The sequence below is a fragment of the Bidens hawaiensis genome, unplaced genomic scaffold, assembly GCF_021521415.1.
Source record: "Bidens hawaiensis isolate Kalapana, Puna unplaced genomic scaffold, B.hawaiensis_p1.1 tig00043252_1, whole genome shotgun sequence".
NCBI classification, from domain to species: Eukaryota; Viridiplantae; Streptophyta; class Magnoliopsida; order Asterales; family Asteraceae; genus Bidens; species Bidens hawaiensis.
In genome coordinates this window covers 69,494-87,068 of record NW_027497673.1, presented here as the reverse complement: position 1 = coordinate 87,068, position 17,575 = coordinate 69,494, and the positions used below count along the sequence as shown (strand labels likewise).

Sequence of the window (17,575 nt, the reverse complement as noted above, 5' to 3'; positions counted from 1 at the left end):
ACCAGCCAAGTGCAAAGTTGGGTCTGTTATTTGCCAATAGGTGATAGTTGGGATTATTTAAAACCAATTTTCCTTTATCTATATATATATATTTATTATATATGATATATAACGTTTATATATTGCATGTAATTCGTTTTTTAATTTCTCATAATTCGTTTTCTAATTCTCTCATATTTTATAAAAAGATGAATCAATGACCCAACAATTTATCTTTTTGGGAGATGGATGAGACGATAATAACTGAAATTGTTTGAGTAGTCAAGTATGGCCAAACATCATGACCGGAACAACTTCGACGATCACCACCACTAGAACGGGATTGCATGAACGCTCACAACCGGTTGATGCGCAGCTTGGATTCTAAAATCGTCTAATTAATTATACATATATATAATACATAACTTTGGTGCCGCTATGCCCCTATTGGGCCAAGTGGCGGCACCAAAGTAGTCCATTATATTGTTTTCATGTTTTTTTTTTCAATTTTGATAATTAAACGGTTAATCGTCTTAAGTCACCAAAGAACAATCAGGATGGACAACTTTAGGTTTTTACCGACGCCCGGGTTTTACTGGCCTTTTTGTTTACTTCTGATGTCGTAACGAACGTAATCGAAATCGACCAAATTCGTATCGACTCACCGTTGCAATGCCTGGGGACACTTAGGTTTTACCAGCACCCGAGTTTTACCGACTCAGTGTTGCAGCGCCCGATACCGACAACACTCGAGTTTACTGACCGAAACCGTTTTTTATATTTTAATATTTTATATGTTTATCAACCGAACCCACAGTAATGCACAATTACAACGTGACATAAACATATTCGACATATCCGGCCCGTTATCTGACCTGCCTGACACAACGCATTGGGGAAAAAAACCCTAGTTACTCGTTTAAAAAGGAATGACAAATCGATGTTGATTTTTCTTTCCTTGAAAAAGACTTATCTCATTTAGCATTCAAAGATCGTGTTATATTCGAGTAAAGGAATAATGAAATATGTGACAAATATCGTGTCAACAAGTAGTCGTTTTTTCTTTAAATAATAATGTTCTAATGTTTTTTTTAATAATTTCAAGCATCCTTTGTTTTTCTTTATTTCAAGTATCCTTTATTATAATTTTTTTATTTCAAATATAGTTTTTTATTTCTATGTGCTTCTATCTTTTATATTTTATTTCTAGTATCTTATTGTGTGGTTTGATTATTTAATTATTATGTTTATTGAATAATAAAGTTTTAAGTAGATACAAAAGTAATAAATGCAATTAGTTAAAACAACTACACTTAATTTAGAATGGGCTTTAATAAATTCATTTTTGTCTTATATGGCGCCTAGATGGCATTATAACTAAGCAATTAGTTAAAACCAGTATATATAGTCTAAACTAAAAACACTTATTTTAGTTTAATCATGTTAAAATCAACTATTCAAGATATAGATCAAACACTTCAAAGCAATCACATGGGAGTTCAATGATACCTTCATTTTATTTTTGAACTAATTTGTTTCTTGCAAGTTGCAAACATTAAAATCTATACCAAATCCATCATGTCTTCCACATGCCATTTGCCACCTTCATAAAGTCAACCCATCCTCCCAATCCACACCATCTCCGACCACCACCATCTTCACCCACCATGACACCACCAGCAAACCATCCACCACCACCGTTCTTCTGGGGCGAAACACCGGAACAAGAATACTACGAATCCCACAACGTCCGTAACTCCAAATCCTACTTCCAAACACCCAACGGACAAATCTTCACTCAATCATGGCTTTCATTAGACCAAACTCAACCCGTAAAAGCCGTCATATTCATGACCCACGGCTACACAGCCGATACCAGCTGGGTCTTCAAGAACTTTTGCATCGCGTACGCCAAGTGGGGGTACGCGGTGTTTTCGGCCGACCTTCTTGGGCACGGCCGCTCTGATGGACTTCATGGATATATAGGGGATATGGATAAGGCTGCGGCGACCTCGTTGTCGTACTTTGTTTGTGTTCGCAAGAGTGAAGAGTATTGTCAACTTCCCGCGTTTTTGTTTGGGGAGTCAATGGGTGCTTTGGTTACTATGCTTATGTATTTTCAGTCGGATCCGGGTACGTGGTCGGGTTTGATCTTTTCGTCGCCGCTTTTCGTCTTACCGGAAGGCATGGTTCCGTCCAAGGTAATTCGTGAACGTTTGTTTATTTATATTGATCATTTATGATTGTTATATGTTTGTTAATTTATGTTTATTTGGAGTGGCGGATCCAGGAATTTTTTTTGGGTGGTGCACTACTTTTATATGTTTCAATTTCACCGAGTCGGGTATATAAAATTCCGGGTCGGTTTGAGGTTCGGGTCGGTTCGATGGTTCGGGAAAAGTTCATTACATAATAAAAATACGATAAAATAATAAAAGAGACACCGTCATTAGAAATTAAAAAACACATAATATCAATACAATAGTCTTTATGAATTAAAAAAAATTCTTATAGTTGTTCCCTACGAGTCTTCATCTTTTGAAATCGTTGCATTACTTCTTCAACCGAAACTTGTTGGAGGAATTCCCTTTCAATGTAACAAATGCAAGAATCGTTCATGTATTCATCACCCATCCTATTACGCAAATCCGTTTTCACATTCTTCATTGAAGAAAAACATCTTTCAACACTTGCCGTTGCAACCGGCAAAACCAATGATAACTTTATTAAACGATACACTAACGGATAATCAATGTGTAATCTTGTTTTCACCATCATTTTAGCAAGATCGCCTAAGCCACTCAAGTTGGCAAACCGCTTATCTTCTTTCACGTTAGTAATGTAGTGGCCAAGTTCATATACAAGCTTATCCTTTTCATCAAAATCAAAATCACATGGATACATCTCGGCCAAGTTTATCAAGTTTACTATACTAAATGCACTAAAATTACAAGACGGGCTCAAAGAACTCATATTAGTAAGCAATTTAGTGGTTACCTCATTAAAGCGGCTTCCAAGCTCTTGAATTTGCATATCGAGAACCGTGTTGAAATTATTAACCACATAATGATGACGATTGGTGATACCGGTCTTCTTTCTTTTAAATCTCGGGTCAACATACTCGGCTTCCATATCAACCACTTCAATTTCATATTTTTCACAAAAGGATGTGACATCTTCCAAAAGTGAGTCAAAACCTTCAAGTCGATACCTTTTAGGCCTTCATCAGTTAACTTAACTAGCTTAACTGCATTCAACATATCTTAATCTTTTCTTTGAAGCGCTTGACACAATGTGTTAGTAACACCCAAGATGTATTTCATCAAATGTAAATAAAATACAAAATTAAAAGTTTTTATGAATTCTTGAAGCCCACGTGATTCATTTTGGTAATTTGAAAACTCTCCCGATTTTTCTATATATTCAAGCACGTCAATAACACAAGGATATAAAGTAAGCAAACGGAGAATTGTTTTTTCATGAGAACTCCAACGTGTATCCCCAGCTCTTGCAAGTGACAACTCTTAATTCTTTCCACTTCCGGTTTCAACTTCCGAATTCAATCCCAAACTTTCTCTTTGACTTTCTCTTAACAAATCTATTCTTTTACAAGATCCACCAACAACATTTACTAAATTTGATAATTCTTTATAAAGTCTGTAAATCTCATAATGTTTGGTTGCAAGGCCCACAACAACAAGTTGAAGTTGGTGAGCAAAACAATGAACATAATATGCCGAAGAATTTTCTTTCAAAATTAAAGCTTTCAAACCATTAAACTCACCGGACATGTTGCTTGCACCGTCATATCCTTGGCCTCTTACTCTACCAATACTCAAGTTGTGGCGAGCAAATAGGTCATCAATTGCAGCTTTAAGAGATAACGCGGTTGTTTCCATAACATGAACAAGGCCAATAAATCGCTCCTTCACAAATCCTAATTTATCAACATATCTTAAAACCACGGCCATTTGTTCTTTTTTAGAAATATCTCTCGATTCATCAACTAATATGGAAAAGACATCATCATTAAGTTCTTCAAATATCCTCTTTAATACTTCTTCTGCAAAACAATTACAAAGTTCTTTCTGGATTGATGGAGACGTCATTTGATTATTCCCGGGAGCATTACCCAATATAACCTTACCAATTTCTTCACTTAGTTCTCCAAACACTTTTAAGAACTCAATAAAATTTCCCCTGTAAAGAGATTCTTCAGACTCATCATGACCACGAAAAGCTAATGAACCATTCAACAATGCTTTGGTAAGTCTAGCCGAAGCATGTAATCGGATTCTATATTGTTTTTTATGTAGATCTGTTCCCTTATCAATGGCCACAGGTATAGACTGAGCTTGGTTAAGTAAGTCTTTCCCCTTTTTACGTGCTTTGTTGTGAAAACTATTGATTTTTCCAACATGATTGCTAAATTTCTCCCGACACCTATTCCAACATCGCAATCCTTCACTTAGAAATGCATTATTTTGTCCACATTCCTTAAACAAGTAACAATGCAAACAATACACTTTATCCGCTTTGACACTATATTCCAACCAATTTCCAAATTCACTAGTGTACCATTTCTCATTAAAGCGTCTTAATTTACCACTAAAATTTGTTAGAGGACAATCATGCCCGGTTGGTTGACATGGACCTCTAAGTAGATATGCCCGTCTAATTTCATCTTTTTGACTTGGGTGATAAGATGAAATTGGTTGTCTTTCGGAAGGATCCCATGGTAGATCATCCAAATTTATTTTTAATGGTTTACTACTTGAAGATGATGATCCAAGGTTCGATGGTTCACTTTGATAATATTTCTTCATATTCAAAATACCTACAAATCAACAATTTCAAACTAACAAATTTAAAACTAAGAAACTAACAAAAACTAACAAACTAACAAATTAAAACCAATAATCTAACAAACTAAAACTAAATTTAACAAATAGCTTAACATTTAAGTAGTTAATAACACCTAACAATTATGAACAATAATCTAACAGTTAAGTGTTAATAACACTTAACAATTATGATTTATGAACAATTAACATTTAAAAATAAATTATTACCTTCAAAGTGGGAGCCGGGAGGATTCGAGACTGATAGGGACGGCGGTGGACGGTGGTCAGTGGGCAGTGGACGACAGGACGGTGGTCAGTGGGCAGTGGGCAGCGGGAGTGGCTGAGGGTGGACGGTGGTCAGTGGGCAGTGGGCAACGGACGGCGGTGGACGGTGGTCAGTGGGCTGCCGGCTGGGCAGTGGCTGGCTGCGTGCTGTAGTGTTGTTTGTTTGCGATTTGCGAAGAGACTCAACTCTCAAGAGAGGCCAGAGGCTGAGAGGCGCTGCAGCGCTTCAGTGCTTTGCTTATGTAGTTATGTTATAAAAAACCCTAACATACATCAGTTAGGGTAACTTAGTAAAAAAAAAAACTATTAAAAACGGGAATAGAACTTGCGACCTCCGGGTTACAAAACCCACAAACTACCAGCCGGGCATGCACTTTATATGTTTTTAAGATGGTTCCTGTATAATTTATAGGGTGGTTCCTTTATTATTTTCTATATATAAATACACTATAATTTCGAAACTCGGGTGGTTCCGCGGAACCACCCGTTACTACCGTAGATCCGCCCATGTTTATTTGTTTATTTATGTCCATTTACATATTATATTTATTAGGAATACTAGTTGACCCGCAATGTATCATGCCCATCACTATTAAACTTTAGAACAAAATTAACCTAGGGAATTGAATTTAACAAGAACAATCATTTTCTTTGTTTTGATGTGTTCGTTTACTTGTAGTTATGTTCGTTGGTATTTGTTTATTATGTTTGCTTAGAATATAAACAGACAAATGCAAACGAAAAAAAAATTTGTCATGGTCTGTCAGGCTAGGAAAGTGCCTTGGTTTGTCACAAACGAACATCAACGAAAAAAGGAGGGAAAAAAAAGTTGTTGGGCTTTACGGTCAATCAAGGCAATTGTTTAGCCTGCCTATTCAAGTTTAAGCAACCAATTAGCCTAATCAAGACACATGCCATATTATAAAGTTGCCAAGTCACTATTGCCATTATTTGGTGCCACTTTTTATTTGATATATCTAGTTTTTTGGTTAGAATATATTTCTTATGCCTATTTTGAAGATATATGTTCATTTTCTTAAAATGAATAAGAAAATGTGTTTGCTTAAATGTTTGTGTTCGTCTATTTGTTCGGTTAAAATTAAACGAATGATATTCATGAACAAGCCCATTCATGGCAGCTAGGTTCGTTTACAAGCAGTTTTGGTGTACCTTTAACGTTTTAATGTTTTCATAACCGGATTGATCTGACCACTTATCATTCCAACGATGGAATAGTTTAAAATAAATTAATAAAACTTTTTTCTTTTTTCTATGGTATGTTGTATGTAGTTGTAAGCTCAATGTAATATAATATAGGCTATCTTTCTAGCTATCTGCCACTGCGAATTGGTTTGGAAACCCTGGGCCGTTAAGACTATAATCCGGTTTGGTACTTGGTAGGTAGAATTTTTTTCTTTGTTTCTTTCTTTTTTTTTTTTGGAGAAGGGGGGTGGTTAGGTGGGTTCAACGAGAGAGCAAATCAGCAGACAAGTAGGAATAAAATTAAGTTAATGGCCATTTTCGTCCTTATGGTTTGCTACTTTCGCCACTTCAGTCCACAATTTTTAATTTTGTCAGTTTAGTCCTCATAGTTTTAAATATTAGCCAATTACGTCCCATCCGTCTAACGGCATCCAGCTATGCCGTTAGTTTATGGGTATTTTTGTCTTTCTCCTTTTAATTTTGATTTAATGATCATTTTAGTCCCTGTGGTTTTATATTTTTGCCAATTCAGTCCAAAGTTTGAAAATTTGTCAATTTAATGTTCAGTTTAATTCAGTTTTTTTATTTTTTATTTTTTATAACCCTGAAGAGTATAATTCAAGCCCAATACCATCGAGCAACCTCAAATACTGGTATGCATTTACTCTGTTGACAACAGTAATCACACCCCCCCTATATTTAGTTTCTAGACATTTCCTAAAATCTTCTCCATGATGGAATTCAATGGTAAAGTGGTCAAGGTAATTCTCTGAAATCGAATTATACAGAAAAAACTAAAAATTGTTTTGTTGATTAATGTATAATAGTTGATTACGACCCAGATTTTCGTTATGATATTTTAATCTCTAAACCCTAAATATTATGCATTCATCAAAGAAACGATTTTTAGTTTTTTCCGTACAATTCGGTTTCACGGAATTGCTTTGACCACTTTACCATTGAATTCCACCATGGGGGAGATTTTAGGAACCGTCTAGAAACTAAATACGAGAGGAGGGGGTATGATTACTATTGTCGACAGAGTAAATGCAGACTTGTTTGGGCTTGGATAATGCTCTCTAGGGTTATAGAAAAAAAACTGACTTAAATTGACAAAATTTCAAACTTTGGACTTAATTGGCAAAAGTATCAAACCACAGGGACGAAAATGACCAATAACTCAAAATAAAAAGGAGAAAGACAAAAATACCCTTAAACTAACGGCATAGCTGGATGCCGTTAGACGGATAGGACGTAATTGGCTAATATTTAAAACTATGAGGACTAAATTGACAAAAATACAAATTTTGGATTGAAGTGGCGAAAGTAGCAAACCACATGGACGAAAATGACCATTAACTCAATAAAATTAAATCGTTTTATTCTTTTGGTTGGTGGGATTTAGATCAATGGGCCATGAGCATGACCACTTGGTAATTGGTATATTAAATTTGTTACAAAAGGGAACCAAAAACATATGCATTTTTTTTATATTTTATTTGTACTCTGTGAAAATTAATTCATTTTATTTTCCATATCTTTAAATTACTAAATTTTTTTGATGTTATCTAGTACGCTTCTATATTTGGCGAGTTATAAAACCATTGTATATTCTTTTAATAATTCGGTCCAACCGGAGCTTCATCTGTCCAACCAGTTTGATTTATGGATGGGTAACCGACAGCTTTAGATAAACATGGTGTAAGAGTTCCTAAAGAGTCCCGATCTATGGGCCACCCAAATAAGGCAGTGGCTTTGAGCCTCCAGTATTTTTAGGCCTCCAATTTTATATGGGTTACTAGGCTATGCAATATATTTTTTTAAAACCGAGTTTTTTTTTTAAGAACTTGTTGATGAGTCGCAAGTTAAAAGTGATGCTCGTGTCATTAATGATTCATCCTTGTATTATGGTACGCATAATAAGAAAATAAAATAAAGACATAAGCTAGTGGCGGTCGATAGTTAGAATCTTATATTATTTATAGTTAGATTTTTTCAAATAGATTTTTGAAAAAGACATCAACAATTTAGTTCTATTTATAGGCCTCGACGAACGTTGAGACGACCCTGTTCCTAACCGGACTTGTTACATAGTTGGTTCCAGTCCAGTCATGAGAATAATGCGTAGTAGCCCACACTTGATTAATTGTTATACCAATTAAAAATTCTTATTTAATTTCAACTTTTTTGTTTTGCAATTGAAGCTACATTTGACTATGTATGGACTATTATTCGGACTAGCGGATACATGGGCGGCAATGCCAGAGACTAAGATGGTGACAAAAGCGGTGCGGGATAAAGAGAAGTTAAAGATACTAGTAGCAAACCCGAAACGATATGCTGGAAAGGCAAGGGTGGGGACGATGAGAGAAGTGGTGAGAGTGACAGATTACTTGCATAAACACTTTGACAAAGTTAAGGTACCATTCTTTACAGCGCACGGGACATCTGATGGGCTGGCGTGTCCCAGTGGGTCCGAGATGTTGTACAAGAAAGCTGAAACCGCAAAGGAATACAAGTGTTTGAAGCTGTATGAAGGAGCGTACCATTCGTTGGTCAATGGAGAACCCGATGAAGTTGCTAACCTTGTGTTGGCGGACATGAAGGCTTGGATTAATAAGATAGTTAAAGTTGTTTGAAAACAAACTTAAATGCAAAAGAACATTATGATTAAATTTGTGACTAAATAATGGTCGCTTGGTCAAATCCCATGTTTTATTTCATGTAGCCCACAAACATCAATTAAATTTGAATTACACCAATAAGGTTTTAGAATCTATCATATGTTCGTTTTATTTATTTTTTACTTTGGCTAAAATATTGATTTGTATTCACTTTTGAGTTTTATTATCGGAAAACATCAAAACGTATATTTATGTCGACAAAATATTCTTTTAACCAGCCAATTTCCATAATGTATACTTCAAAACTCGTCGAGGCGATCACTTTTTATTCATTACTCGACAAGATTTTAAACCCACTAGATTCTGACATTTGTCCAAAGAAATATCTTCGGAAGCACAAATACCTTGGTGTAAGCCAAAATAAATCTCATCGGATGCCAAAGTAAATCTCGTCAAAAACCAAATAAACTTGCCGAACGCCATATAAACCTCGATGGAAGCCAAAATAATTTTGTCGACGCCAAAATAATCATGTCGGCTTCGACGATATCTTTAAAAAAAAAGCTAGCGGTTCAAAGATGTTATAGCTCGCGACAGAATCTAATTGGTTAAAAAATCAAAATATTAGGCTTCTAATTCAATAAACAAAGTTTGAATGGGCCTGGGCTTCAAATTTATTTGGGCTTTTTATAGTTTTTAGTAGATTTTTAACCTTTCCTAGGCTGATGATCTCAGTGAGGGCCCAATCACCCCATGACTTGTGATTTGTGAACGAATTTGCATTTGTTGACGTCTCACTTGTTAAAATATTTTTAGTTTTTCTAAACACAATCTTTTTTTTTTTTTTTTTTTTTTAAATTTTTCTAAAGACAAACCACTTCTAAATAAATAAATTTTCGAAGGACGGAATATGATAAGTTTTGGTATGAATTATATACAAGTAAAAAGAGAGAGTACGTTTGGTCTTTTCTAACAATCACTCAAAGTTTAATTATTGTTGTGAAACTTTTTATAATTTATTTTTTAATTAAGATATTTAAATAGAACATATATAAATCTTCTTAGCATACTATTTAGCGGTTTATACTATTGTTTCAAAATTTAATATGAAATTGGAGATAAGAGTGTAGAAGAAAAAACTCATTAGATAATAACAATGTTACATACATTTAACTTTGAAAAAATATCTCTGGATACTAGCCAAGTTTCATATTTTTATTTAACTCACTTAATCATTAACAGTTATAAAATAAATATACAAAAACGAAACAATAAAGAAACTTTGAGTGGTTTTATGGTTAAAAATAGATACATGTGATTTTATTAAAACAAATTATTTTATCTTATAAAAGTGTGCTCTACGCTTTTCTCCTTTGAAAAATACTAGTTTAGTAGATGCATTATTTTAACTTTATTTTTATTAGATGCATTATTTTAACTTAATGTTTATCAGATGCATTATCAGGATATAAGTATCTGAATTATGCATGTAAGACTTTTCCTTCGTATAATAACGTTTGATATCAACATGAGAAGACTATTTTGTCAACTCGCCTTAAATCCGTTTACAGCAACTAAATTATGAAAGATTGAATACTATATTAGCCAGTTACACATCATTTAATATTGTAAAGATCAAAATATAATAAAGATGCATACTGATACAATATCTTCATATTATACCCAACTCAACAAACAGCTTCAAGTACCCAAGTTGACCAAATTTTTATAAGCCCCCAAAGACTCGATCCATGTAAAACAAGATTTGCTCACAAGTCACAACGATAGGAACATGGTTCATCCTCTCTAAAATCTCTCTTATTAATTATAGTGTTAGTCCGTTACTTAACTTACTTAGACCACTCTCATTGTTAAACCCAACATAGGTTTGTCTCCCTATTTGAATTAAAGAAAATAAAAAAGCAAAAATATATGACAAATTAGTTTGCTGTACCAAATTAGTTTGCAATCTTGGGTTTGCCATATGTCACAATCTTATTGGACATGTTTTTAGTTTCTTTTCTTTTCACATTAACTAGTTTTGCTCTAATATTAATTTTTTCTAATAACTTTTAATGATTAAATTTTTTAAAAAAATCAAAAAACATTGTCTTGTTCAGCTTTTTTTTGTGAACACACCGGTATAAACTTTATAAAAAACAGAGTTTTTTTAAAATATACTTTTCAATATAAAATAAATATTAATTATTACCAAACTTTTTTATTTTTTAATAATTTCATATTAAATATATATTGTTTATTTTACATAAAGAAATTATTTATTATATTTCTAGTCACTTTTAATAAGAAAAACAAAAATTATAAATTTTATTTATTTAATAAAAAGTAGTGAAGGTTGGGTTGCTAATAAATGAGAAAAGTTTGGTTTGGTTTGGTTTGGTTTGGTTTGGTTGGGTTGGGTAAGTGAAAGATAGAGAAATTAGTTTTATAATAAAGATTGGTTTGGATAGGTTTGTAAATGGGGATAGTCTTATATATGTGAGATGCCAACCAGGGGCTCAACTCCATGGAGACCGGGGTGGCCTCAGTCACTGCCGTTTTTCCATTATTAGGGTAAATTTCGTGATTTTTCTCGAAAATTTTTATATGTATTAAACGCGGTTACCCCCGATGCATTTTTCCAAGATGCTACCGATCACCACTGATTTTTCTTAAATATAATACCCCATCGTTTGATTTTTTTTAAAACCTCACAGTTTTTATAAACAAAAGTTAAAAAATAATAAAAAACTTTATTTTTATAAAACTCAAAATTGTGAGGGGCTATTTGTGAGTTGTAAAAATAAAAACATGTTAACAAAACATAAAAAAAAGAACGAGATTGTCTTTGGAACCCACCCGTGCCCCCCTTCTTCTGTTCTCTTTTGCTCATCGCCGGTCCACCACTTTCACCACCGCCACTACCATCCGTCGTGCCGTCCACCGCCTACGCCCTTTGCTCTACCCTATTAGCAAGGTAATAGTTTATCTTTGTGTTTTTGTTAAACATAGTTCATATTTATCTTCAAGGATTATAAAATTAAGGTTTGTAATTGTGAATTGAGGATTTAGAAAAATTAATCAACTAAGCTTGTAATTGTATTGTATGGTGAAATTTTACTTTAATTCACCTTATTGAATTATAAAGAAATATATTTAGGCCATATCAAATCATAAACAAACATGCATGGCTTACTTTTTACCTAAAATGCAAAAGGGTACCTTGCACATTCGATCCACGGTGTTCCTTAGAAATCAAGTCATATAAATGAAGTTTTTAATTGCTTATCCGGTTGATCAACAATACAGTACTTTACAACTGATTACTTAAGAGCCTTTTGAGCTTGCTTCTGATCTACCTGGTTTGGTAGAAATCGCAGCATGAGTAGAAAGTTTGTGATCAAACTGATCAACACGGATCAACCAAGTGATCATAATTAACCGTGCGATCAATATGATCAATAATATATTCATATGTGACTTAACACCAATACACATATGAAATGTTACTTAAAATTCTAAATTCAATAGTATAAGTTCATACGTCATATTTATTCTAAGCTACAAATATATACACATAAAAAACCTTAAGTTACATTATTCATATTTAACATTGTTAAGTCACAATTATTAGTCAATCCCACCATATGCATATGAAAAGAAAACCTAATTCAAAGAAATCCAATAAAAAAAATATATAAGTGAGATGTTGTCTATTTAAAAATTTAAACAGCGTTGCTATAATTTGCTTGTTTTAGTTATTAGCACAGACAAAGTCTGACGTTAATGATCACCTAAATTCTTAAGTTCGAGTTACGACAAGTAAAAGAAATTGCAGTTAAAAAGAGTTGTTAAAAAACTTATTAGCATTTTTAAGATATTTGAATTTAAAAAGAATAAAGTATCTCTTTTGAGTTTTCAAGAACATTTGAGGGGCTCTAAGTTGATTTAACTCATTTAAGAACATAGTGTTTATTATTATGGGTTTAATTAGGGTTGAATTTGAAGAAATATACTATATATGAAGAAGCGTGAATCGACTTACTTGTATTCGATCTACGTTCCTCGGGTATAAGTGTGCTATATCACCGATGGTTTTTCGGGATACGAGTTCTTCCACCTACAAAACGAACAGCACCGTGAACTTACCCCTCAGAAAGGGACAGAGGGGTCCTCTTTGGGGTAACCCTCCGGTGTGAGAATAAGATATTGCAGGATAAGATGATAAGAATGTGAAAATGAATAAGGACTTAGAATGTATTTTCTTGCTTGACCTCAACTGTGGAGGTGGTGTAGTATCTATAGTATTAGGGTTTCCAATGATTGGGCTTAGACCCAATTAGGGCCTTTTTGGCCTCCTCCTATTGCTTCGCGCCACGTGTACTTAGGACACCTGGTGCTTTTTCATTGATTAATCTCTGACCAAGGTATTTTACCTGACCCATGTGACATCACGTGGTGGCACATGGGTTTTGCTGAGTTGTCCACCCTTCATTGGCAGCTGTCAAGATCAGCACATTCTTTATTCCTTAAAAGATACATTCTGGAAGGTTGTCTGATGAGTACAATCATGGTTGTCCTTATCCTGATTTGGATTAGACTATTTTCTCATTTGTTGTGTTGTCCTTTATGCGCCTATCCCGGGGATGCACAATGTCTTCTCTTTATTCTCACGCGCAGATGTTTCATGCGCAGATGTGATATGCATGAGCATGTGGTATGCGTAAGCATATGTAATATGCATGAGCATATGTGATATGCGCCATGCGCAGATGTGATATGCGCGAGCATGTGTGATGCGCGAGCATATGTGATATGCGTCACGCGCATAGGTTTTGGCTTTGTGTCTTCATGACATCCTGATTTCAAGCCTCTTGTCTATATCTTGTGGGTTGACCCGCCCCGCTCGATGTTAAAGCGGGTGCATACCCCTTCAATATGGCTACTATAATAGAATCAATTACAAATGATTTTACTTCTTCATGTAGCGTGGCAATTATTATATATCACTAGGTCAAAAATAGTGGGTGGCATAAAAAATTATTATTATAATCAGTGAGTGGGTATGCACTATTATTATTTCTAGCAGACGTACCACGAGGGTATTTTAAAACGTCGCGGCGTTTAAACAATTATTTACAACGGCATAAAGTGTGATAATTCTCTAACAATACGTGTATGTGGATAAAAGAAACTGCAATGAGAGACTATTTTTGTTTCTCTTCTTTTAGTAAATAAAAATTAAAAAATTCATTTTTCAAAACCAATAATATACTGAGGACTGAAATAAATTAAATCACATAGTATTTATACGCAGTGCATAAAATACAATAAAAGGTGATACGCTTGTAATGTGTATTACATTTAAAACAATAAAAATATATTAAATACATTATATAATTCTCATATTTCTTAATATATTATTGCAAATGAAATAAAACACTTTTCCCCATATTTATTCTTGCTACTTCAAAAAATAACAATATAGTATATACAACGATACAGAAAGTCATGAATCAACTTATGAGTTTGGTGGTGATTATTTTAGTGTCATCAGAGCTAGGTGAATAATCATACTTTACTTGTATACCAAATAAAAAAATTTACAATATATATATTGGTAAAAACTAAGAGCTGCGGAGTTCATACTTGTCAAAGAGTATTGGCACTCCGGTACCTTGGAATTAACCACAATGACATCAATATTAAAAGGAGGTTTAAAGGGCATCATCCGTGGACTTTGTATGATAAGGAAACTTTGTATGAAATGGATAAATGCATAATATACTCACTCTATATAGGAAAGACCTTGGAAATAAATAGAATTACTTACTAACTTAAATAAATTAAATGGCTGTTTAGATGTAAAAATGTTTAAAACAAATTGCATATATTTGATTGGTTGAGTGATGGAATAATTCATACCACATAGTTTGAAAAATTATTATACTCAACAATCATTTGTTTAGGAGATATGCATGCTATGTGTAATAAAATTATATCTATGATAAAAATAATGAGATCATCACGAGTACAAGGTTTTAAAATGTATCTACCAGTTAGCCTTCATGTCATACTTTTATAAAATATAAAAAAAATACTTATTTTCTCTCCAACACTACAATCACTCTTACTAATACCAAATTTTTCACATTATCGCCACCATTATATTTCCTTTTAATAATCAAATTCTTTTGATAACTATTTTTTTTATTTTTTGTATAATGTAATTTAAAAGAATTTATTTTAAAAAATAAAATTAATTTATAAATTGAAAGTTATGAATAGTATTTTATTTTTTTTAAAATAACTTTTTTATTATATTTTTTCAACAAAAAGTTGTGTTAATATTTTTTACTTTATTTAAAATAAAATATGTTCTTTACAGGTCAGATAAGTATATGTGGTTTCAGATCAAATATAAATCATTCTTAAATGAAAACAATGAGAACCAATTTGCTGTTATCATTAGATGTGTTTTTGTAATTGTTTGTTATTATTATTTTTTTTTGTATTTACTGATTTCCAATTATGAGACAAATATTTGTTGATTTAATTTTTGTTGTTATTATTAGGTTTTTGTTCTTATATTGTTATAAGTATTTACTGTTATTATTTTGTTACTAATTTTGATTCTTTTATTATTATTATTAGTGTTTTTTTTCTTTATTATTATTATAAAACATTACTTATCATATAGATTGATATTATAATATCCTATGTTCTTATTTTTATAGATTGATATTATTTCATACGTTCTCATATTAAAATCATTTTGTATATAAACCTTCTCTAGTATACTAGTACAACTGACTAAAAGATCACAGAGCAAGTTAAAACAAAAATTAGAAAGCAAAAACGATATATATATATATATATATATATATATATATATATATATATATATATATATATTTTCTTAATTTAACAATGTTGGCCCATCCGCAAATGTCCACGTGCGTTTCCTCAAACGCAATTCTTCTCTCCTGTAACATTTTTAAATGCGTATCTATGTCATCCTTTACGCCTTTACGGGCTGCATTTGGTTTGGTCCGATAGATATGAAGTTAACTAATTTTAGAATAGATTTTTTATACACACCTTTTACAATAAACAATTTGATATTTAGATTTCAAAATTATTAATAGAAAAGTTTTGATATCATGATAGCTTTGAGAATCTTTCGATTTCAAGATAACGACAAAAAGAATTGTTCCGAAATTTGATCTAAATAAATAACTAAAATATAAAGGGAAGGAATTTGATAATTGATTCCAAAATACAATCTACATGATCTCACATTCTGTTTGAAAATTAATTCTAGTTAAAGAATAAAGTTGGACCTTCTAGAAAAGTAGAGGAAGTAAATATTTGATATAACTAAATACAATATAGTTAAATATTAACATTATTTTGATCATCTTTTACGTTTTACGATATGATCAACTGATCATTCAAGTTCACTTCACGTTTTTTAAAAACTAATTGTTTTCCACAGTTGTATTTTATAGTTTGTCTTTTTATATCAAATTTATAATATGTTACATAGTTTTTATAATTTAATTTAATAAATATTTTATTTAAATATTTATTGAGTTGAAAATAAGTTATAATGTCGAGCCACATTGAGTTGAAAATAAGTTATATGCTTGGTCATTATGACAGATAAGTTGTAATGCCGAGCCAAATTAAGTCTAGCGAGCCAACTTGGAATGAAGTTCAAGTCGAGTTCAAGCTAGCATTGCTTGGCTCAACTTAGGTTGATCAACTTATTAACAACCTTTAAATGTTGTACCCCATCGTATCGCCCGGGCACTCCACTAGGGTGTATATGTTTGTGTGTGTAGGGTTGCGTTATTGTACAAATGCTTCTTATCATTAAAATCTTACAAAGGCTTTCAAACCATTTATTTTATTAACGACATGTTGGGTTTCAGTGATGATCAGTTAAAATTTTGTTTATTAAAACCGGTTCAATAAACGTGGTTAATAATAATTAATCTTATTAATTATAGTTATACGCAGCGGAATGGATATAATTAATCGGCACCGAAACTAAACCCGACAGGATCCGGTTACAGACAATACGAGTACGAGTCAAAACATTAAATATATAATTAAACTAATGATATATTTAAGTTTACCTCGGTTAATAAATAACCGGTTGAGACACCGAAGGCTAACGAACCGAGCTAGGTGACACAACGAAATCAACGACCAACGGTGGCGGTGCACGACGGCAACGGCATCGGTGATGGTGTGCGGCAGCGGCTGGAGGCGCGGTCGGCGGCGGCAGGTGGCGGCGGCACTGGTGGACAGGCGGCAGCGACTGGTCATGCGCCGGCGGTGGAGCAGGTGGTCGGCAACTAGGGTGGAGGAAGAAGGAGATGGACTTGTCAGGATTAGGTTCAGGTTATAAAATATCATATATTTATAACCCCTCAATTAGGTTTAACTAATCTAATTAGTTATAAACCTAATGGGCCAATAAGTCCATGTCTTGCTCCAAAGCCCGTTCCATGTAATTTTATCTCGTTAAAGTGTCTAACCCGGTTAACTAAGTTAAGCGGGTTTATGGTTCGTTACCTCACGGTGTAACTCTCACGGGTCATAACCCGGTTGACCGTATTGACTTACCCA

At 33.1% G+C, this 17,575-nt stretch overlaps 1 protein-coding gene across 1 annotated transcript; it reads left to right on the top strand.

Moving 5' to 3' along the window:
- The first annotated feature begins 1,572 nt into the window (after positions 1–1,572).
- Positions 1,573–8,988, top strand: LOC143594189 (caffeoylshikimate esterase-like). The gene is made up of 2 exons (XM_077073564.1): positions 1,573–2,180; positions 8,516–8,988. Exons 1-2 carry the CDS (start codon positions 1,647–1,649, stop codon positions 8,948–8,950), a joined length of 969 nt encoding a protein of 322 aa, XP_076929679.1. The 5' UTR covers positions 1,573–1,646; the 3' UTR covers positions 8,951–8,988.
- The last annotated feature ends 8,587 nt before the right edge of the window (positions 8,989–17,575 follow it).